This window comes from Rattus norvegicus, chromosome X (genome assembly GCF_021556685.1).
Source record: "Rattus norvegicus strain SHRSP/BbbUtx chromosome X, alternate assembly SHRSP_T2T, whole genome shotgun sequence".
NCBI classification, from domain to species: Eukaryota; Metazoa; Chordata; class Mammalia; order Rodentia; family Muridae; genus Rattus; species Rattus norvegicus.
This window is the reverse complement of record NC_141554.1, coordinates 42,925,374-42,948,116: the sequence shown is the minus strand read 5'-3', so window position 1 is coordinate 42,948,116 and position 22,743 is coordinate 42,925,374. Positions and strand designations below refer to the sequence as shown.

Below are 22,743 nucleotides of genomic sequence, written 5' to 3'. Positions count from 1 at the left end.
GGCTGGGGATTTAGCTCAGTGGTAGAGCGCTTACCTAGGAAGCGCAAGGCCCTGGGTTCGGTCCCCAGCTCCGAAAAAAAGAACCAAAAAAAAAAAAAAAAGAATTTGTATATGATGGTGGGAATGATGGCTCTTCCCTGTGATCCACCATTTGTGAGGAGTTCGTGGTCATCCTCAGCTGCATAGCAAGTTTGAGACAAGCCTGGACTACAGGAGACTTTGTCTCAAAATAAAACAAATCCATTTGCACATAGCAACAGTTCTTTGTGTGTATATGAACATTGCCTCTACATATATACGAAGAATACTACTTAGATATGCTATCATTGAACTTTCCTATTACTTTCCTTGTCCTTCATGAAATCACAAACCTGTTACCATATATCAAGTATGCTGAGTATAAGGAGTTTGTATAGTAAGTTATGCTAAAATACCAATCCATGCATTTCAATGGGTTACTTATACCAACAATGTACTAGCATACATACATAGCCATTGAAGGTCTGCTTTGGTTCTTCTGCCTGGAACCGAAACTCAAGGAATCAACCATATGTGAGATCTTACAGGTGTTGTTTTTTTCTTCAAAGAGTTTCTGCATCACAGACTAGTGCTGCCCATTAACTATTAGTACAGTCCACTCTAGTGCCATATTACATCTCTATCCACATGCACTGTATATTAAAAACTTGTGTTTAAAGATATTACTCAGCGGTTGAGGGGGATAGCTAAGCAGTAGCTCTCTTCCCTAAGATTCCCAAAGCTCTGGATTCAATTCCCTCCACCACAATAAGAATAAATAAATGAAAAACATGAGCAAATGTAAAGTTCCCCTACGAGCAACTCTGGAAGTAGGGCTCAGCAAGAAGAGCCTCTGTGTGAGTCTGATATACACTCAAGTTGAAGAACCAGTTCCTGTCATTTGTTTTCCCTGTAAGGCAGTTGAATAGTGGAATCGTGGATACCTTAAAATGTGTTTTGTCATGATCTGACTGTCAACCTGACTATACTGAGATAGATGCCTAGTGACACACACTTCTGGGTGTGTCTGTGGGGGTGTTGTCAGAGGTGATTGACATGTAGAAGAGCAACTGATGGGGAATATAGCGGGGTGTGGGTCGCAACATCCAAATAGGCCTGGGGCTCAAATGTAATAAAGGTAGAGAAAGGAAGATGCCTATCCAGAGTGTGAAAGCTCTATATTTATTCAGTGGATGTGGCCATGGTATCTTCGGTGGCCACCAGATTCTAGTCTTCAGCTTCTCAACACCTACTCCCACAGATACTCTCTAAGATTGTAGGCAATCATGATGCCATTTGTTCTGAGATGTCCAGCTTTCTCGGACTGAGTAGCTAACAGGTTTTTGCTTCTGAAGGGGACAGTCATTGTTTGGATTATCCAGCATCTAATTGTGGGACCTAATCTAACAAATTCTTTTTTGTAGTTGAATATGTGTTTGTGTGTGTTATGAGAGACTTTTCCTCTCACACCATCCATTCCCCTTGTACCACCCATATACACACCACTGCTCAGCCTACATAGGGAACCCTCAACAGACTCAAGTGGTTATTTCAGCCAAGTCCAACTTGGTGAAACAAGGACTTTTATCAGGGTTGCTAAAAGAGTGTGGGTATGGAGTGACCCTTAGGAACATAGATGACTCAGAAGCAGCTCTATCACTAAAAATCCACCCCAATGTGGGTTACAGCCCAGGAATTCTGCACCCCTGAAACTCTGCAAGCTTGTAGGCAACTCAGCAGGTGCCACAAAACACTGTCTTAGGCAGCCCAGCCGTCTCTAGGCAGCTTGACTTGACATATGTGTGTGTGTGTGTGTGTGTGTGTGTGTGTGTGTGTGTGTGTGTTTACAACTAATATATAATATATATTTCACAGATATATATATATATATATATATATATATATATATATATATATATATATATATATATACAACTAATATGTGTCTCCTCTTTCCCTCCCTCCTGCAGAGAATGTTTTAATTCAGAGGAAACTGTTGTTCAAAATATGGGTTTAAGTTGAATAGAAAGTTTGTGGGAAGCGAGAGCTCTATGATCAGTGAAGACTGTGTGCTCAGAATATATAGCAAGGATGAGGACTGTAGCTCCAAATAATAAGATTTGAAAATGGATCATTTTAGAAACAGAGCAGTCAGGTGTTGCCTAACTTTTGCCATCATAATATGGCATTGTCATATATAAAGTTCATGCTCGAGAACCACATAGTTGAGCAACAAAAAAGAACCACATTTTAAGTAGATTTATGATTTTTAAAATGTATATATAGATATATTCAAAGCTATTACAGAATGGGTGGCTCATAGGGTGATGGTTTGGACATGACTGGCAGATTTTCTAGAGCAAGTACCATGAGAATAGATGGGCATAGCAGAAGTTAAGGTTATTTGGTGGCTGGAGAGATAGAACAGTTGGTAAAGTGCTTGCACTACAAGCCTGGGGACTGGAGTTTGATGCCTGAAATTCAAGTAAACAAGCTGTGTGTGGTAGGTGCCAATTTTTCAATCCAGACTGGCAAGAAGATCTCTGGGCTTGCCAGCTAGCCAACTTAAACTAATTGGTGAGCTCTGGTGTTCTAGTTAGGGTTTCTATTGCTGTCATGAAACATCATGACCAAAGAGGAAGTTAAGGGGGAAAAGACTCATTTTCTTTTCACTTCCACATTGTAGCCCATTACTGAAGGAAGGTACAAAAGGAACTCCTGCAGAGCAGGAACCTGAAGGCAGGAGCCGATGCAGAGACCATGGAGGGGTACTGCTTTACTTGCTTGCTCTCCATGGCTTGCTCAACCTGCTTTCCCAGATGTAAGGAGCCGTATTGGATTTGGGCCTGAACCCAGGACCACCAGTCGAGGGATGGCACCACCCATAATGACCACTAATTAAGAAAATGCTCTACATGGAGGTATGTCATGGAGGTATTTTTCTCAATTGAGTTTCCCTTCTTTCGCATGACTCTAGCTCATGTCAAATTGGCATACAACTAGCCAAAACATTGAGGCTCAGTGAAAGACCTTGTCTAAGAAAAGTGAAGGCAGTCTGCTCCTGAGAAACCATACTTGAGATTTACCTGTCACTTCGACTGCATATACATGTCAACGACGGGGTAGGGGGGGCAGAGTGTACCTGGAAGAGAATGGGGGACAAGAGACGCGAAGAAGGACGCCAAGACAAGAGTCTGATCAAGGCAACAATTTTATTTTTCCCCAAGGCTATATTTATACCATAACATGGGTAACAGAGGGAGGGGGGAAGTAAGAAACATTTACGCAGGCCAAGGACACAATATTCGTGTGGTCAGGGAATCAGCTGATGTTGACAGGATGTCAGAAAGGTCACAGGTTTGTCATATCTATTAGTCAGCAGGATGTTGGTTTTTCAGAAAGGTTACAGGTCATCACATTGTGTATCTTGATGTAAGATGTACTTCTCAGCAGGAGAACTTTATCATACTATTATTTATCTTGACCACCAGATTTGTATTAGTCTTCTGCAGCTGGCTGGGGATTTTCCATGAACCCAGTCATACTTAATTCTAACCATAATAATAACATCAACAATGGACGGCTTCAAGGGCATCGCTCCCAACATATATGCACACTTGTATGCCCCCCTTCAGAAACTTTAAAGGTCATTTGGGTTAAAGAGTCTAAGGAAAAATGATTTACTCATTCAGGCTGGATTCCTTGGGATGATGCTAGTAAATGGCAGGAAGAGGAGAAGGAACACCATGCTGTCAGGAGGTGACAGTAACAAGGGAGGTTAACGCTTAGTTCTACCAGGCAGTAGGAAACTCTGGGAGAGATTATTTTATTAGGGAGAAAATGTGTATTAAACCTGTCAGTGGGGGAAACTTCAAAGGAAAAGAGGACACATCCCCTTAGAGACGTTATAGAGTATATGAGAAAAGAAAATTTGAAAGTAGCCAGATTGGGAGCAGAGCTTGCACACTGAGTGCATGGTGCTGGGTTCCATAGACAGAGACAGAGTGATAAATGGTTGGGGGGAGGGCGGCAATCCTAGGGAGATAGATTTATTAGTACAGTGTTTGCTGGATCAGGACCTGAGTCGGAGCCCCAGAACTTGTGCAAAAGAAGACTGGTGTGGTGGCACGAACTTGTTAACCCCAGTAGTGAGGATGCAGAGATAGGAAGATCCTGGGGACTTGCTAGCCAGTCAGCTTAGCCTACTTGGAAAAGTTTCAGACCAGTGAGAAACCCTGTCATACTAAAAGAAAGGTGGACCGTACTCCTCAAGGAACAACACCCAAGGTTACCCTCTGGGGTGCATGCGCGCGCGCGCGCACACACACACACACACACACACACACACACACACACACACACACGGGAAGTACACATGGACATACAAACAGAGTCCTATAGTCAGAAAATAGGAGGAAGAACAGAGGAGAGAAAGGAGGAAGAAAAAAGAAATTATAAAAGAGAGGAGAGCAGACAGAGGGGTTGGTATTTATTGGGACCATTAACCTATATGGAAATCTCCAAAGTTCCCGTTTCCCGTTTCATTTGAGGCTATGGGAAGTGATGAAAAGTTGGAGGGTTGGTTAGAAATTAAATACGTAGGAACAGAGGTCAAGGAGAAGCAGGCTCAGATGTGTAGATTCTGGATAGGCTTTGAGGGCTACATAAAAAGCTAGAAATGCTTGGCGGATACCTATCTCTGCCTCTTGGTGTGTCTATCTGCACACAAGGCAGGAAGACCCAGGCGACCAAGTGAGGGCTGATCTCTAGGCCTTGATCCTCAACTCCAAAGAGCTCTGGACTTGCACCATCTGGTACTTCCCTTCTTCTAGCCTGATAAACTCCCAAGCATTCAGCCTCTCAAGGAGCCACGGCGAGCGCAGCCAGCAAAAGGCGCTAGAGAGCCCGCTGGAGCAGTGTGGGCGGGGCTCGAAGCCGGAGCTTCTCCTTGAAAGCAAGTTTGGCGGGAGGCGGACACTGTGGGCGGGGCCAGAGGGGGTGGGACCAGACCATTCCGGAAGGAAGTGGTTCCTGGTCTTCGGCCCGCGGGGGTAGCTGGGTGCTTGTTGGAGCAGGAGGCGGGAGCTGAGCGAGGGGCTAGGCCTTGAGGGAGCGGCGGCGGCTGTGGTGTCGGAGCCTTGGGCGACAGCGACGGCTATGGTGACAACTTCCCTGAGGGGTGAGCGCTCCGGGGAGCGGGCGGAGTGAGGAAGCCCGGGCCTGCCAGGGAGGGAGGGTGTGTCTTTCGCCCGTGAGTGGCGGTTCTCACGGTGGCGGGAGGGGCGGCGGGAAAGGGGCGGCGGACGGACTTGGCTTTTCAGGGTACCGCATCCCTTCTCCCCTCACGCTGGGCCGGCGCCTTCCCTTTGAGGCTGCCGCCCTAGCAAAACAGGCCCCGGCGCGCGCTTGGCTTTTCTCTCAGGTTCCAAGGCTGTCCCACCCGTGCCTTTCGCGAGCCGCCGCTAGCCTGGGCACCTGCCCACCCCACCCCCCTCAGTTTTCTCCGCCCACGGAGTCGGGCAGGTGCCAGTCTCGTGCGGTGTCTCTCCAGGGATTCAGGGAGGGGGCGGTGCCCCGAGACTGAGCCCGAGGACGCGGAGCCCTCGGGAGCGGAGCTCCGGGCTTTGTCCGCGAGAGATGCTCTAGCTGCAGGAGCCGCATCTTCCCCGTGAACGTCGAAGTATTCCCCTCTGTGAGGAATTTAGTCAACTGTGCCACGGGTCAGGACCGCCCTAGAGAAACTCAGCCCTCCACAAATATTTCCTTTTTCGGGCTTTTCGAGTTACACCTTGAGTGGCTGCTTCCCTGAAACAAATTACAAACTACCAGGAGAAAATAGGGCCCTCGAGGCTCCTGGTCAGGCTACCTTTTGACCATTTTTTTTTCTTTTGTAAGCCTGTAAAGCTAGGCCCTCCCCGATGCCAAGCAAGCACTCCGCCACAGAGATAGTGTCTTGCTCGACGCAAGCTGGTGTTTAGCTTGTTCTGTTGGTCAGGCTGGGCAGTCCTCGAACTTTGTACCCACTCTCCATCCCGAGTACTTGGGATTAGGCATGTTTAAGCGTTTTTTGCCCCCCTAGATGTGAACAGGTCCAAAACTTTAAAAGGCTTTGCTGTACTTTCATAATGAGCCTTGTTGGTTTGTTCATTTAGTTGAGGCTTTCTTTCTTTTTTTTTTCTCTCTCCTTTTTTCTTTTTTTGGAGCTGGGGACCGAACCCAGGGCCTTTCGCTTGGTAGGCAAGCACTCTACCACTGAGTTAAATCCCCACCCCCACCCCCTTTTTTTTAAAAGAGAGTCTTTAAAGAAAGGATGGCCTTGAACTCACTGTAGCCAAGGATAGCCTTGAATTTCTGATTTCCTGTCTCTGGGCCCTAGATGCTAGGATTGCTTGGTGATGCCAGTTGTGCCTGCTTTATTTTCCTCGGTTGATGATAGCAGTTCAGCTTCTCATTTACTCAGTGTTCTAAAAAGTAAAACAAGTTAGTGAGGGTTTTTCTAAGTGAACAAGGGATTTGAAATTATGACTTCTTTCAATTAAAAATATATCTGATTACCTTGACTAAATCACTTAACTTTTCCTAAGGTATTTCCTCAGCAATGATTTATAATGCTTGTCTTACCTTTCTTTTTAGGGTCATATGAGACCTTTATGAAAAGTACATTTCACATACTTTGTCTTACTGCAAGTTTTACTTTCCTGTAAAAATTTTAGAGCACAGAAGCAACTTGAAGCACAAAAAATAAAAATGTGAATTTTTCTGGAGCCGCGGAAAATGGCCTAGTCAGTAAAGTCAGTAAAGTACTTGCTGTGAAATCATGAGAACCGGGGTTAAAATCTCTAGTACTTGAATAAAAAACCAGCACCAAAGTATTTGTCTCTAATCCCAGCTCTCAGAAAACAGCCAGGAGAGTTTCTGAGGCTTGCAATCCATTCAGTTAAGCTGAAATGGTGAGCTTCAGGTGGTATGAAAGATTCCTGTCTTTAAACAAGAATGTAGAGAGCTGCTGAGAAAGATGTATTTCTCCACTCTTCTTGTGCTTGCATACACATGGATACACACACACACACACACACACACACACACACACACACACACACGGACATACATATCATTTTAAAAAGTTCCAGTTTTTGAAAAACTATTCTGGGGGTGTAGGCATGGAGTAGCAGTGATAGAGTACTTGTCTAGCATGTTTGAAGCCATGATTTGTATTTCAAGAACTCAAAAGGTAGAGACAAAAGATTGCAAAATCTGGTGTGTGTTTCTGAAGTGCTGTGAATTGAGCCCAGGATATCCTGCATGTCAGGCAATCACTTTACCAATGTATCTGAATCACTGGCCCTCAGTTTTTGTTTTGTTTTTTGTGGAGCAGGATGTCACTGTATGGCTCAAATTTGCTTTAGGCTCTTGAGCATTTTTGGATTACAGGTATGTGGGACAAAGTCTGGTTGAGAATCAGAAATTTGAGGCCAGTCTAGACACTAATAAGACCTTGAGGGGTTGAGGATTTAGCTCAGTGGTAGAGCTCTTGCCTAGCAAGCACAAGGCCCTGGGTTCCGTCCTCAGCTCAGGAAAAAAAAAAAGACCTTGTTATACTGGGTATAGTGGGTCAGTCATGCCTTTAATTCTAGCACTAAAGAGTAGAGACAGGCAGATCTCTCTCTGAGTTTGAGGCCATCCTGTCCTGTGTAGTGAGTTCTAGAGCTATAGAACTGTCTTTAAATAACAACAACAAAAACAAACAAAAAATACTGTTTCAAAAACTCTGCTGTGATACTCTTTGGTCTCACCACATTCTTTCATACTCTCAAGTTTGAACTTTAAGTTGTTTTTCATAGTATATAAATTGTATATTGAACATAGCTCCCTTTTTCATTTTTTTTTTTTTGAGATAGGGTCTTTTTTTTTTGGTTCTTTTTTTTTTCCGGAGCTGGGGACCGAACCCAGGGCCTTGCGATTCCTAAGCAAGTGCTCTACCACTGAGCTAAATCCCCAACCCCTGAGATAGGGTCTTATTTAGATCATCTTGACTCAAATTTATAGTCCTTTTACCTGGACCTAGATTTTTTATCATCTGCCCCTATATCTTAAGTATTGAAATTTCAGGCATGTGTATATCACACTTGGTTTATACCAGTGAGTGGGTCTCAACCTTCCTACAGTTCCTCATGTTGTGGTGAGCCCCCCCCCCCAACATAAAATTACTTTCCTTGATACTCCATAACTGTAATTTTGCAACTGTTAGGAAACATAATGCAAATATTTGTGTTTTCTGATGGTCTTAGGGGATCCCTGTGAAAAGGTCCATAGACCACTAAAGAGGTTGTGACTCAGGTTGAAAAACACTGTTTTATATGGTGCTAGGGACTGAGCTTACGGCTTTGTGAATGCTAGGCAGACGCTGTACTAATTAAGTGGTATCCTGGGCTTTCTTCCTTTGTTAATTTTTAAATCTTGTAACTGAACACATATATCACATATATATTCTTTAATTTTTACTGATAAATATACTTACCACAGTGAGAGAGAGAGGGAGAGGGAGAGGTGTTTTTATTCATGTCAGTGATGTATGTTAAGACCAGAGGTTTGATATCAAGTGTCTTCCTTGATTGTTGTCTATCTTATTTTTAAATGTTTATTTATTATTAGACTTGTGGGAGTGTATGCATGCATGTGTGCTGGTACACATGTAGAGGTCAGACAACTTCGTGGAGTTAGTTCTCTACTTTTACATGGATTTGAGAGATCAACTCAGTTTGTCAGGCTTATGTGCCAAAAGTCTTTATCTGCTGATCTAGCTCATTGTCCTGTGCCTTATTTTTGAGACAGAGTGCTGGATTGGCTGGCCAGCAAATGCCTTTCCAGCCCAGGAGTTATAGTTGTGCTGCTGTGCTAGCTTCTATGTAGGTAATAGGGATCTGAACTCAGGTCTTCTTACATGGTAAAGACTTTATTGGTGGTGCTGTTCCTTTAGCCTCCTACAATGAATTTTTGACTGGCCACTGTTTTTAGAGAATTTGATTGTTTAGCCTTTTTGTCTATATACACTATAGCCCAGTCTGACTTCAGACTAACTGTATAGCCAAGTCTGGCCTCAAATTCATAGATATCCTCCAGCTTCCAGCCTCCAAAGTGCCAGGATTATAGGTGCAAGCAACTACATTTGGCTTCATTGTCAGTATTACTTTTTTTTTTTAGCTTTTAAATAAATAGCTCTTTAGGACTGGAGAGATAGATGACTTGACAGTTAAGAACACTTGTTTCTCTTTAGAAAACCTGGATTCAGTTCTCAGCACCCACATGATTGTTCACAAATATTGAAACTCCAGTTCCAGGGTATCTGATGATCTTTTTTGGCATTAGTGGGTACTACATGTACAAATAGTCAATACATAGCATACATACAGACCCACACTCAAACACATAAAGTAAAAAATGTTTAAAAATACTATTTTATACTTATTTAGTGTATATATGCATGTTCATGGCATAGCATGTGTGTGGAAGAGAAAAAGACTTGTAGACTCCTAAAAAATGGGTTCTAGAGATCCAACTCAAGTCTTTGTGCTTGTATGGCAAGAACATTTACCTACTGAGCTATGTCCCCAGCCTGTGAAAACATTTGTATTTTTTAGTGGTCTACCTTTGTATTTAGCCTCTTTCTAATGTATTCACTTTTCAAATACTTTACCTCCTGGAACCAAAGTGAGAATGATAAGCAGAGTGGGCTTCTGTGTGTGCTTATGGCTCTTCCTTATAAAGAATGGTGATAATGCAACACACGCTTTGTGACAATGAGAATAAGCCATACCTGCTCTCCTCACTTCTGCTCTCCCCTTTCTTCAGAGCTCCTTACTGATCACCCTCTTATTCCTGTGGTTTCTTGCTACAGAGGCTTTCATGGAGAATTTTTATTCTTTGAATTTGTAAATACTCGATTTGTATTTAGTGTGGAATCTTTTTGCATAATTCACCCATCTTAAGTGTACAGTTAAGTATATTTAGTATTTTCATACAATTGTACAAACATTATCATAAGTCTAATTCCAGCACAGTTCTTCACCCAAAAAGCTCTGTTAGGTGTGGTGCTAAATGCCTGGAATCCCAGGACTTGGGCCACAGAAGGAGGAAGGATCAGGAATTCAAGGTCAGCATCTTTACCTAACAGGAAGTATGAGGCCAGTCTTCCTGATGGTAAACCCTGTTTCAAAAACCTAAAGAAAAAAAACCACTAAAGCCATTAGCCATCATTCCATTTCTGTAGATTTACCTAGTCTAGCTATGAAATGAAATTATACAATATGAGGTCTTTTGTCTTTTTTTTTTTTTTTGGTTCTTTTTTTCGGAGCTGGGGACCGAACCCAGGGCCTTGAGCTTCCTAGGTAAGCGCTCTACCACTGAGCTAAATCCCCAGCCCCGAGGTCTTTTGTCTTTTGACTTCACTCATTTAACATACTGCTTTTAGGTTCATCCATGTTGTAGCATATATTAATATTTGTTCCATATTTTATGGTTAGATATTCTATTATATATGTATGACTTTTTTCTGTTAAGTCAAACATATGATTTAAAATAGGGAAATTTATGTTTTTATTGGATATTTTATTTACATTTTAAATGCTATCCCCTTTCCTGGTTTCCCCTCTGAAACCTCCCTCTCCTATCCCCCTTCCCCTGCTTCTATGAGGGTGCTCCCCTATTTTTTAGTATAAAAGGTTTATTGTGGGAAGGGAGGGGAGTAAGGACCTGGAAAAGGGGTAAAGACAGAAAGGAGAAAGGGGAAGAAGGACAGAAGGGGAGAAAAAGAGAAAGAGAGGCTGGCCAGGAACATGTGGGAAGAGAGGAGAAGGGGGGGGCATATTTTTTCATTCATCTTAATGTACATTTGAATTGTTTCTAGCTTTTGGCTATTATAAATGCTCCTGTGAACATTGTTGTGGTTGGATATACCTGAAATGCAATAATAGTTGGGCCACATGGTAACAACATGTTTGACTTTATTGAGGAACTGCTAGACTTTTCTAAGATGGCTAACTGTACCATCTACCTTTCCACCAGCAGCATGTAAGTATTGTAACAATACTGCATCCTTAAAACACTTGTTATCATGTAATGCTATAGTTATAGCTATCTTCATTGTCATGGAGTAGTATTTATTATAATTTTGATTTACATTCCACAATGACTAGTGGTTTTCTGTGCTTTTTTTTTTTTTTAGTCAGTTTTATACTTTGGAGAAATGTCTGTTTGTTCATCCTCTTTTTTAATTTAAAAAGTTTGATTGTATTCTTTTTATATAATACAGGTGAAATTAAGTACATTCAAGGTGATAGACACTCAAGTATTCATGCATTTCTTTATAAGATAAATGATTTGTAAAGAAAAATTCTCCATTCATTGGGTTATCTCTAGACTTGTTTTTTTTCTTTGTTTTACATTTTGTATTTTTACTTTCTTGGTGGTGGTTTTTTCATATATAAATCTTGACAGGGTAACACAGTTGTTAAAAACAAGACAAACAAATATAAAAATAATAGCTCTAAACTGGGCAATGTGGTGCATGCTTTTAATTCCAGCATTTGGGAGGCAGAGGCAGGTGGATTCCTGTCAGTTTTTAGCCAGCCTGTTCTACAGAGTGAGTTCTAGGACTACACAGAGAAATGTCTGAAAATAAAACAAAACAAAACAAAATAAAAAGCCAGCTCTGCATATTATACAGATCAATTAATTCGTTTGCCTTTTCTAGCCATCCACCAAACAGCTTTTAGATTAGAATTGGTATTTCGCAATATCATGCTCTAACATCGTATAAGCCTATTAATAAGATCTTTTTTTTTTTTTTTTGGTTCTTTTTTTTCGGAGCTGGGGACCGAACCCAGGGCCTTGCGCTTCCTAGGTAAGCGCTCTACCACTGAGCTAAATCCCCAGCCCCAAGATCTTTTTTTTAACTTAATACTCAGGACAGAGCCTGGCTTGGAGTCCTTTTTATGAGTAGGGAAGTAGGCTCAGAGATGAAGCTTCTTACTGCTGCCCAAAGTGCTGTTTTAGGCTGCCTGCTTAAGGGTAGGCTCCTGCTAGGTACACACAGTTGGGGATAAACTCTTGATTGTGTACAGGAACATTCTGAATGCCCAGGGGAAGATCCTCCCAGCTCAGCCTAGATTTGATGAGTTGCTCCTCCATCCTGACGTTGCCAGGGTTATCTTCATGAAGGCCTCAAGCTTCTGAATTTTGTTGTGGACATACTTCATCTCAGCAATTTCGAGTGAATATACTGTGCATCTTTATTGGCCACATGGACAAGTCTCCATGAATTGTGTCCAGCATGATGAACTCATCTAACCAGGCAAGAGGGTCTTCTGTACTGAAATTTAGGGTCTCCACCTTTGGACTTGGGCCTCAGTCTGGCAGGCAAGCAGGCCCGTGCTATTGCAGCACCAGCCTGTTGCAGCCCCTTGTGTCCTTTGGTCCTCAGTGGGTCAGTCTCCCATATCCAATGTACATGATTGCTGCTGTAGCTCCATGATTGGTACCCAGCAGCCTGGCCACTAGAATGGTAGTGAGCCTCTCATCCTCTGGGTGATCATGGCCTGTTTCTGCAACTTAGCTTCCCTTGTTAGAATTCTTAACAGCATAACATTTCAAGTTTGATGAATCCTAATTAATTTTTTCTTTTGTTGTTTGTATTTTTATTGCCATATCTTAGAAACTATTGCTCTATTCAAGGTCATAAGGATTATTTATACATGTTGTAAATTTTGTGTATTTAGTTCTTGAATCCATTTTGTTTTTGTGTACGTGTGTCCATGTGCATGACATTTGGGTTGTAATTATATATTGGCTGATATAAATTCCTTAGTTTACATTTTCTTCTTTCAATGAGGCTTTTAAAATGCTACCTTTATTTTTCTTTGTAGTGTGTGCGTGTGTGCGTGTGTGCGTGTGTGTGTGTGTGTGTGTGTGTGTGTATTTTGAAACTATAATTCCATCATTTCCCTCTTCCCTTTTTCCCCCCAACTCCTCCCATGTACCCTTCTTGCTCTCAAATTCATGGCCTCTTTTTCTCTAATTGCTGTTACACATATACATATATATTCCTAAATACATAAATATAATTTGCCTAGCCTTTTGAAGAATTTGTTATCATGGAGAGCTAGGATAACCCCAAGGCCATATGGTTCAATAGAGATGGAAAAATTGTGCAGGGTTATGGGAAGAATCTGATGAATAGGGAGAGGGTTTTTATGAGAGAAAGGGAGTTGCTACAGTCTGGTCTGTCAGATGAATAAGGGTGTGTTCTGCTAAGGCTGTCGTCTTTTAGTATCAGTGTTCTTTTCAGCATCCTCCTGGGAGTAAATGACCCTGCTATCTGGGTGTTTGTGTTCAGAGGTAGAAAGATGATTCGCTGCTCTGCTCTTTTATGTTTTACTCTGAAGCAGTAATACAATTGGGTTTATCATCTTTCCGACATCTCACTCAATACCATATTGAGTTTACTGTCATTTTATTTCTTTTAAAGCCTTTTTTACCCTTTTAATCAACATTGCTGGCAAAAGAAATGGCATTTAAATAGGATAAACTTTTTCTGCGAAGGCCAGATAGTAAATATTTTATACTTTATATGCTGCATGTATATTTCTATTCTAACAATTCCTCCTTTTTGTGGTACTTTAATACCAGGGTTAGGATCTATCGATCTCTGTTAACCAGCCTTCCAGGTAATTTCAGTGTACACCAAAATTTGAGAGTCTCCATTCCAAGGTGTGTGTGTGTGTGTGTGTGTGTGTGTGTGTGTGTGTGTGTGTGTGTGTGTGTGTAATTGGTAAATTTTTGGATATGGGCATTTTCAATATTTTTGGGTACTATCATGCTGTTTCCAACCTACTTATATATGGATATATTCTAGCAGTGTATTAGGGCTCCTTTTGTGCCACACATTTGTCTACTCACTAAAATAATAACCACTTTTAAAAAAAATTAATGGGTATGAAATGGTTGGGTTTTTATTTGCATTTCCCAATTACTAATTGATCATATGCATAGGTTACTTGAATTTGGGTTTGGGATATACTATTTAGAAACTTTGCCTATTTAATACTACCACATTAAAAAAAATGTGTTGAAATAATTACTGAACAAACCCAGAATCCCCAAGGAGAAAGAAATCCAGAATTTTTAAAAAAGGAAATTCAAGGAAGAACACTGGAAATGATGGTCAAACAACTCAGGAAAGCACAGACAAACTGAGACAAGGGCATTGAAATAGGAGGACCAGCATGACCAGATTAGGGAAAACAAGGAGTTTGATATGGACTACTTATTAAGGTAAGTAGAGGAAAAGAGACCAGAAATTTTTAAAAGGATTGTGCCATATATTTAATCATTCTATTTATTTATTCACTGTTTTTTGAGACAGGTTTTCTCTTACTATCCAAGAACTCAGTTTGTCCATGTTGGTCTGTAACTCACAGAGATCCTCAATCTGTCTCTTCCTCCTGAGTGCCACCACTGAATTTAATATTTCACTTATAGTGAAGCATTTGGATTAATTTGGCTCGGTTTTGCTTTGCTTGTTATAAATATACATTCTCAGGTTTTCTCCTTTTAAATTATTAAAGACTTATTTTATGTGTATGCATGGATGGTTATGTACCACATGCCTAGGTGCCAGAAGTTGTACCCCTGGAACTGGAGTTAAAGCTAGAAATCAAACAAAGGCCTATTGCAAGAACAGCCAGAGATATTAACTACTAAATCATCTTGCTGCTGCTGTTGTAGGTCCTGTCATCGTTGGTGGTGCCTCAGCCCCCACCACTTCCACTGCTGTTGCCACTGACTCTGCCACCACTGCCACCTCTGCTAGGGTTGGGGAAGGGGATACACTTAGATTATTTTCTTGCTGGGCTAAGGCAGACTGACAGGTGGTTTCTGGGGCCCATGAGCCAGCCTCCTGCAATCTCCAGGTCCCAAAAAGAAACAAGGTGGCAAAAAGAAAGGTGGGGGAGTAGAGCACAAACAACTGAAGGTTGGAGGAGACTGGACTCCCGCAGAGCAGGAGATATAAGCTGTTCTAACTTCTGCTGTTCAAGAGCCCCTTATTTGTCCCCCCCTCCCACTTCTTAAGGTTTTTGTTTTTTCCATTGTTGTGCTATACGGGTAGGGGTTGAAAACTCACATCTCCAGAAAGAAGGGTAAGGCTTGATTTTGATTCCTTTTCACCTGCTTTCTTCCCTCTATCACATTCCTTTCTGTGATTTTTTTCCCCTCCCAATTCAGGGTGTTCCCCATTCCCCTTGGTGGCCACTGGTGAGTGGTCTCAGCACCTGGGTTGTGGTGGAGTAAAGGCAGCAGCGGACAGTTGGTAGTTATGTTTGCACCTGCGCAGTGCTCTATGTGGCATTTATAGTCCAAATGAGTACTTAAGAGAAGCTGTGCAGCCGGGTCTGCCCCATCTTCCCCTCTCCTGCACCTATGGTGGTTTGGGAAATATAAGGTTTCTTACTGCAGAAGAGTCACGTATACTCATCTCCTCTGCGAACTCCAGTTGCAGGGTTCCCAGAATTAAATTTTGCTTGTATTTAAGCTAGTTTAATACTATGTCCAAGACAAGTGATTGGCTGCACATAGGGAAGAATGACCAGTTCTATATTTACTTTTAATTTAGAGTTTTTCGTGACAGGGTTTGATTTTTGTAGCTTTTTGTCAGCCCTAAATGCACTATTTAGAGCAGGCTGGCCTTCAAATAAAGAGTAATCCTGCCTCTGCCTTCAGAGTGTTAGGATTAAAGGCATATATATGGCACCATTTTTTATTTTTATTTTTACAGGTTTCTTGTTTTTTGTTTTTGTTTTTGTTTTTTTCAGAGCTGGGGACCGAACCCAGGGCCTTGCGCTTGCTAGGCAAGCGCTCTACCACTGAGCTAAATCCCCAACCCCTATTTTTATTTTTTTCATTTGGTTTTGTGACCGGCTAGCCCTGACTGGCCTGGAACTCCTTTATAAATCAATCTGGCCTCAAACTCATGGAGAAATGCCTGCCCTAGCCTCCTAAGTGCTTTGGTTAAAGGCCTGCGCTGTTGTGTGTGGCCACAATTCCATATTAGAACTGCTATTCCACAAGCTCAGGTGAATCTAAGGGGCAGATGTATTTTTCGAAAAGTCAGATTTAAAGCCAACCTTAAAAGGTTCTCCCTTCTCCTTTCTCCTTCTAAAGCACTTCCTATGACAGTGATTCTTAACTTGTGTGTTAAAACCCCATAGGGATTGCATATATCAGCTAACCTGCAGATCAGATAGATTACAATTCATAACTAACAAAATTAGTTATAAAGTAGCAATGGAAATGTAGGATGATGTCATTATGCAGGTGAAGGCAGGTACTAGATTAGAACAAGGCTTGTCATTGGACGAGAAGGAAGGATGGGTGGGAGAAAAGTTTTAGACTAGAGCGAGAGAGGAGAAGCAGCCCAGAGAACATGGAGGCAGATGTTAAGATTCCTCTCTGTACATTGTACATTACATAATCATTGTTATGATTATTCTTAAGGGATAGATGTGTACAGGGCTTTGTTTGTCTAGATGAGCAAATTATATCTCATCAATTGGATCAGAGGTTATTGTGTTGTGTGTTCTTTCATGTGGCGATTTAATTGAGTTCGAGAGAGTGTGTGGTGGCTGGACACACCGGACCGCCTCGGAATTGGGATGTGTATGTCTGGCATAGTGACAACCGCCTTGGGAACTAGATGGGTAGAGAGATTGTTGCCAGGCTCAGAGAGTAGCCATCGGCAGTATGATATGGGATGGAGCAAATCGGATGAGACGCTTTGCTGCCTGAGATGAAAATATCTAACAGATGTCATGGGGCACTAGGGTGCTGGATCTAGTGTGGGTAAAAAGAAAGTCTTATTATAATGTTACCGCAACAATAGAATAATTTTATGGTTGTGGGTCATCACAGCATGAGGAACCATATTAAAGTATCACAGCACCAAGAAGGTTGAGAACCACTATTCTCTGATACAGCAGAGAAGGCAATAAATGTCAGAAAATAATTAAATAATTCACTTAACGACAAGATCACTAAAATGAAGAGGTAGTAAAGGGGGGCACATCCTGTAAAATGATGCCTGAGGTTGACCTCTGGTCTTCACATATATACACATATATAGAACTTTTTAAGCCAGATCTAAAGATTAAGACCAGATTAACATCTTAAAACATTAATGATTTTCATTCCTGGTTCTATTTTTGTACAGCTGCAGTGAATTTTAACCCTAAGAATTTTAACTTTTAGAAAATTTTAATCATTTTTATGTGTATGCATGTTTTGCCCATGTATATGTCTATGCACCACTTGCACAGTGCTGGATGAAGCCAGAAGAGGGTGTCTGGTTGCCTAGAACTAAAGGTAAAGAGGATTGTATCTATGTGGGTGTTGGTAATTGAACTCAGCTCTGCTAAAAGAGCATACAGTGTTCTTAATCACTGAACTATATCTCTCCAGCCCCTGAACTTGAAAACTTTAACAGCCTTGAATTATAAACATACTATATTAAATGTATCCTTCAGAAAACTTTTTTCCTTTTTCTCAGTTATGCTTATTTAATTAGATAGTAAATTAATCATGTCAGAAATCTTTGTCAGCTGTTTTATCCCTTTGCAAAACCCTGGTCTCTAAACTTAAACATGGAACCTTATTTTATCAATTTTGGTTTTCCTTGCAATAGACTTTGAAGTTTTTGTGAAGAAAATTGAACCCAACCCATACTTCTGTCCATTTCTATTAAAAAGTATAGTGTACTTTTCTTTTCTATTTTTTTTTCTTTTTTTTTTTTTTTTTTTTTGGAGCTGGGGACCGAACCCAGGGCCTTGCGCTTGCTAGGCAAGCGCTCTGCCACTGAGCTAAATCCCCAACCCCAGTGTACTTTTACTATATGGCCAAACTGAGCCAAGTATTTGAGTAGCTCACTTGATGCCATGGTTGAAGAACTTTTTCTCATAAAAGCAAGAAGCCAACTGAGTCTTCTCATTACCAAGTTTGTCGTGTATAGACTGAATGATTCTGAACTAGAGTTACCTCCCTAGAAAGCTTTTGCTAACTTAACTTAGACCCTTTGTGACATTCTTAAACTTTTTGGTCACTTTTCCTTTTCTGTTTTGGGAAAAAAATAGTGTTTTTTTGTTGTTGTTGTTTTTTGTTTTTTGTTTTTTTTTTTTGTTTTTGTTACTGTGCTTTTTAAGCTAGGACCAAATCTTATTTACCATATAAATTTTATAAATTTTTTCTTTTTTGATACTGGTTTTCAAGGAAGGGTTTCTCTGTGTAGCCCTGGCTGTTTTGGGACTCACTCTGTGACCAGGCTAGCCTTGTACTCTGTCTTTGCCCTCCTCTCCAAGAGCTGAGATTAAAGTTGTATATGACTATGCCTGCTATAAAATCTTACCCTAAAATATTCTTTATTTTGTGTATGTACATGTGTATACGTAGGTTACATGTGCACATATGTACATGTGGGAGCCACATGATGAATTACTCTACCTTATTTTTTGTGACAGGATCTTTCATTGAACTTGGAACACAAATCTTCCTGGCTGCTCAGCGAGCATTCAGCTATTCCTCCTCAGTCTCATTTGTTTTTGAGGTGGTTTCTCAAGGGCTTGGACTGTGCCAAGTAGGCTAGTAGCCTGCCTATGTCTATTTCCTTAGCACTGGGATTATAGATGTATACCATGGAGCTATCTTTCCAACCTCTGTCTGTGTTTTTGTTTTCCTTGGTAAAAATACATGGTCATAACTTTCAGATTTTTTTCTTTCTCATACCAGTTCCCTTCTATGTTGTTTTCTTTCTAAATTTAACAAAATAATCAGTAAATGAAGATCTAGTCATGAGACAGAGCAACACAGTAAGTTTGTCAGATTACTAAAAAGGAGTTGCATACAAATTATATATATGATATAATGAAGCAATCTAAGATTACTTGTCCACACATTGTTAGACCACATGTTTTTTTTTTACAGATTTATTTACTTTATGTTGGTATACTATAACTGTTTTCAGACAGATCAGAAGAGGGCCTTGGATCCTATTACAGATGATTGTGAGCCACCATGTGGTTGCTGGGAATTGAACTCAGGACCTCTGTTTTTTTTTTTTGTTTTGTTTTTGTTTTTGTTTTTGTTTTTTTTTTTTCCGGAGCTGGGGACCGAACCCAGGGCCTTGCACTTGCTAGGCAAGCGCTCTACCACTGAGCCAAATCCCCAACCCCCAACTCAGGACCTCTGGAAGAGCAGCCAGTGTTCTTATCCACTGAAGCCATCTCTCCAGCTCCAGATCACAGGATTCTTACTTGGTACAAGTCTTTAGACTTTATTGTTGCTTGGGTTTTAAATATTAAAAGGTTCTTTATACATTTATTTTAAAGCTTAGTCTCACATTAAGTTATAGAATGTTAACATTTCAGGAATAGTTGACCAAGGTATGAAAACTTCAAAATGACCTTGAATCAGGAGACTATCTTAGTACAAGCAAGAAAGGAAGAAAGAACCGAAGATAGAGTCAACAGTCTTTCTATGTTAACCTTGTTATTTTAGTTTGAAATATAAAAGGCATGTGGTCCCCTAAAGTGCTATGGGAAATGACTAGGGTTTAGAGAAGGAACCAGTGGAGCAGGGTATGCACCCAGAATTGCTGTATATCTGCCCTACTTAACATTATTTTTACCAGACAGCTATCTAGGAGTAGCCTGTAACCTGTAAGTTAGTGAAGATAGTAAAGGGAGTCAGGTCTCAGGGCCCCTTATTTCTTAACCTGTGATAGCTCACTGTTCATTCTGAGCAAGTCTGTCTTAAGTAGAGAATAGAAGATCAGAGGGAGTGATAGTTGGATTAATTCGTGGAAAGACTCGGAGGTTATCTCCCTCAGGCTTTGGGTTCCTTAGAGGGATTTGTAGTTTGTCCACCTTTGTATATTCCCTATAACTCCAGTGGCCTTCTGTGAGGATGAGTAGGCTATATAGCCAGTGTCTTTGGATTTAATTTACAACTCTTAAAGAGACCAAAGTTATACCATAGGGTTAGGAGTTTTTGTCCATGAAGAAGGGAAGGAAAGTTTGACTCGATTCCTGGGCAGTCGAGAATGGCTTAAAGATAATCTAACAACTTCTTCATCTACCTATGTAAAATCTCACAATTTTACAAGAAGCCTTGGTGAGTGGCTGAGTGGCAATTCTCATGTCTTCCTCACAAGTCAAAGAAGTGAAATAAGAATGCTGGTCAGTGGTAGAGACCAAAAAGGGGTTAGAGTTGTAGCTAATGGCAGAGATGATAGGCAGGAAGAGTAAAGTTGTAAGTGAATGGTGAAGAGGACTGAGGAAGAGACTATATTTTGTATCTGAAGATCTACTGATTAATTAGGCTTAGAGTAAAGTGCTTGCTTGTTACTACTGAGTTCAGACCCTCAGCCATCTACATAAAAGCCAGATATAATGATACGTGTCAGGAAAACCAGAAATCCAGGGAAGATAACCAAAATCTGGATTCCAGCAGCTAGATGGCCAGTCAGGTTAGATGAAATGGTGCACTCCAGGGCAGTTAAAGACCTTATTGTAGAAAGCAAAAGAAGAAGACACTTGAGGTCAGGCCCTGATTCATTCCACACCCATATACACAAAAATGAAATTGATGCTTAAATCCAGGCTAACAAACAAATCTCAGTGTTACTCCAGAATCACTTACCTAAACAGGTTTCTTTATGGGACAGAGAGGGCACAGAATGCCTTAGGACATGGTGTATATGAGGGGGTGTATATCAGTCTCTTAAGGTAATGTTCTCCTAGGAAAGCTCTTTCACTTAAGAATGAATTTGTACAACTAAGTCATATATTAAATACTGGATAGGTCCCTGACCAGAACACAAAAGAATAAAGAAAGTCCCACAAACCAAAACACGCAAGTATAAAAGATAGTAGTGGTGGCAGTAGAGAGTAGAAGCCTCACTACCTCAACTACTCAGATACACCTGCCTCGAAAATGTTGCAGAAAGGGAATTTTGGGACAAGTTGGGTGGATAGCACAATTTATAGATTTATAGACCATAAAATGTTCACCGGGGTAAGGTGGGCTTTTCACAGCTGCAAAGATGTCAGTCTGCAGTAGTAGTTTTTTTCCTGTTTTTTTGTTGTTGTTGTTGTTGTTTGTTTATGTATATACTGTTTTATTTTTTAGTATTTGTGATAGCAAAACTAGAGGTATGTACATATCTCAGAAGTAGCCTAAGATTATAAACAAAAATCCAAAAATTGGCAAACATACTGGGTGTGTTTGATCCTAACACTTAGTGGGGCAGAGGCAAGTTGATCTCTGTAAGTTCAAGAATAGCCTAGCCTGGTCTAAGTAGTGAGCACTAGGGCTGTTTAGTGAGACTTTGTCTCTAAAAATAAGAATGGAAAATAAACCCAAAAGGGGAGAATCTGAATGTGAGCCTTGGAGCAAGCCAGTAAGCAGCGTTTGGTGATGGTTTGTTTCTGCTTCTATCGTGCCTCCAGGTTCATTTTGTAGCACCTCCTCAGCTTTCCCTCAGTACACTTTAACCTTTAAGCTTAAATAAACTCTTATCTCCACAGTTGCTTTTGGTTAGTGTTTTATCACAGCAACAGAGAAGTAAACTACATTATTTTGCTTTAAAATAGTCTTATGCATCCCAGATTAGCTTTGAACTTGTCATGTAGATGTGGTATAGGATGCTCTTGAACTCATGATCTGCCTGCCTCTATTTCCTGCCATTTTTTTAAGTTTTGAAAATATTTTAACAATATATTTAATACAGTATATACAGTATAGTAAAAGTAATCATTTTAATATGTCAGCAGTAAAATATATTGATGAAGTATTTTACATTCTTTTATTTGTCAAGTCTTTGAAAGCTGATATGTTTTATATTTATAGCACATCTCAAAATGGTCTAACCATGTCTTTTACCCTTTTTAGAAGTAGGGTATTACTATGTAACACAAGCTGGCCTCAAATTTGATACGTAGCCCAGGCTGGTTTCAAAATCATGATCCCTCTTGTCTCAGCTTACTTGGGAAGATTATGCTATCATGCCCAGCTATGTGTTTACATTTTAAGGGATTGTTTTGTGTTTGTTTTGTGGGTTTTTTGTTTTTTGTTTTTTGTTTTTTCTTTTTGGCTTCTTCAAGACAGGGTTTCACAGCATAGCCTTGGCAGTCCTAGAACTCACTCTGTAGATGAGACTGTCCTTGAACTCACAGAGATCTACCTGCCTCTGCCTACCAAATACTGGGATCAAAGGTGTGCACTACCATTGTCCAGCCTTACAGTTTATTTTAATAAAAAGAGAAGGAATAGACTTGATTCGGACCTTATGTTATACAAAGTAAAAATAGTAAGGTGGGTGTTTTTAATCTCTATTTTGTAGATCTGGGAAATAGATGCTCAGAAGAATTAAGCAGCTTTCTCTTGGCAGTCACCAGGTTTTAGAGTACTCTGAAGGCTTTTTTTTTTTTAAATAAAAAACCAAACTTGCTAATTCTGTATTTTTTTTTTTTGCAGTGTAAAAAGTGGATCAGGTGGCTAAAGGATGGCACGGTCACGGTCCAGATCCCCCAGGTGGAAACAGAGGTGAGGAGCTCCATGCTTTTGCACAGTTAACTTGGATTTAGAGAAATTACTGTTACTGCTCAAGCTTCTATTTTAATAAGC

General features: G+C 40.7%; 1 protein-coding gene across 2 annotated transcripts in view; it reads left to right on the top strand.

Moving 5' to 3' along the window:
• The first annotated feature begins 5,071 nt into the window (after positions 1-5,071).
• Positions 5,072-22,743, top strand: part of Bclaf3 (BCLAF1 and THRAP3 family member 3) — a 57,162-nt gene continuing 39,490 nt past the window's right edge. For both annotated transcript variants that reach the window (NM_001127568.2, NM_001446946.1), the window contains 2 exon segments: positions 5,072-5,197; positions 22,594-22,662. In NM_001127568.2, the coding sequence (NP_001121040.1) occupies positions 22,622-22,662 (41 nt within the window). In that variant the 5' untranslated portion in view covers positions 5,072-5,197; positions 22,594-22,621.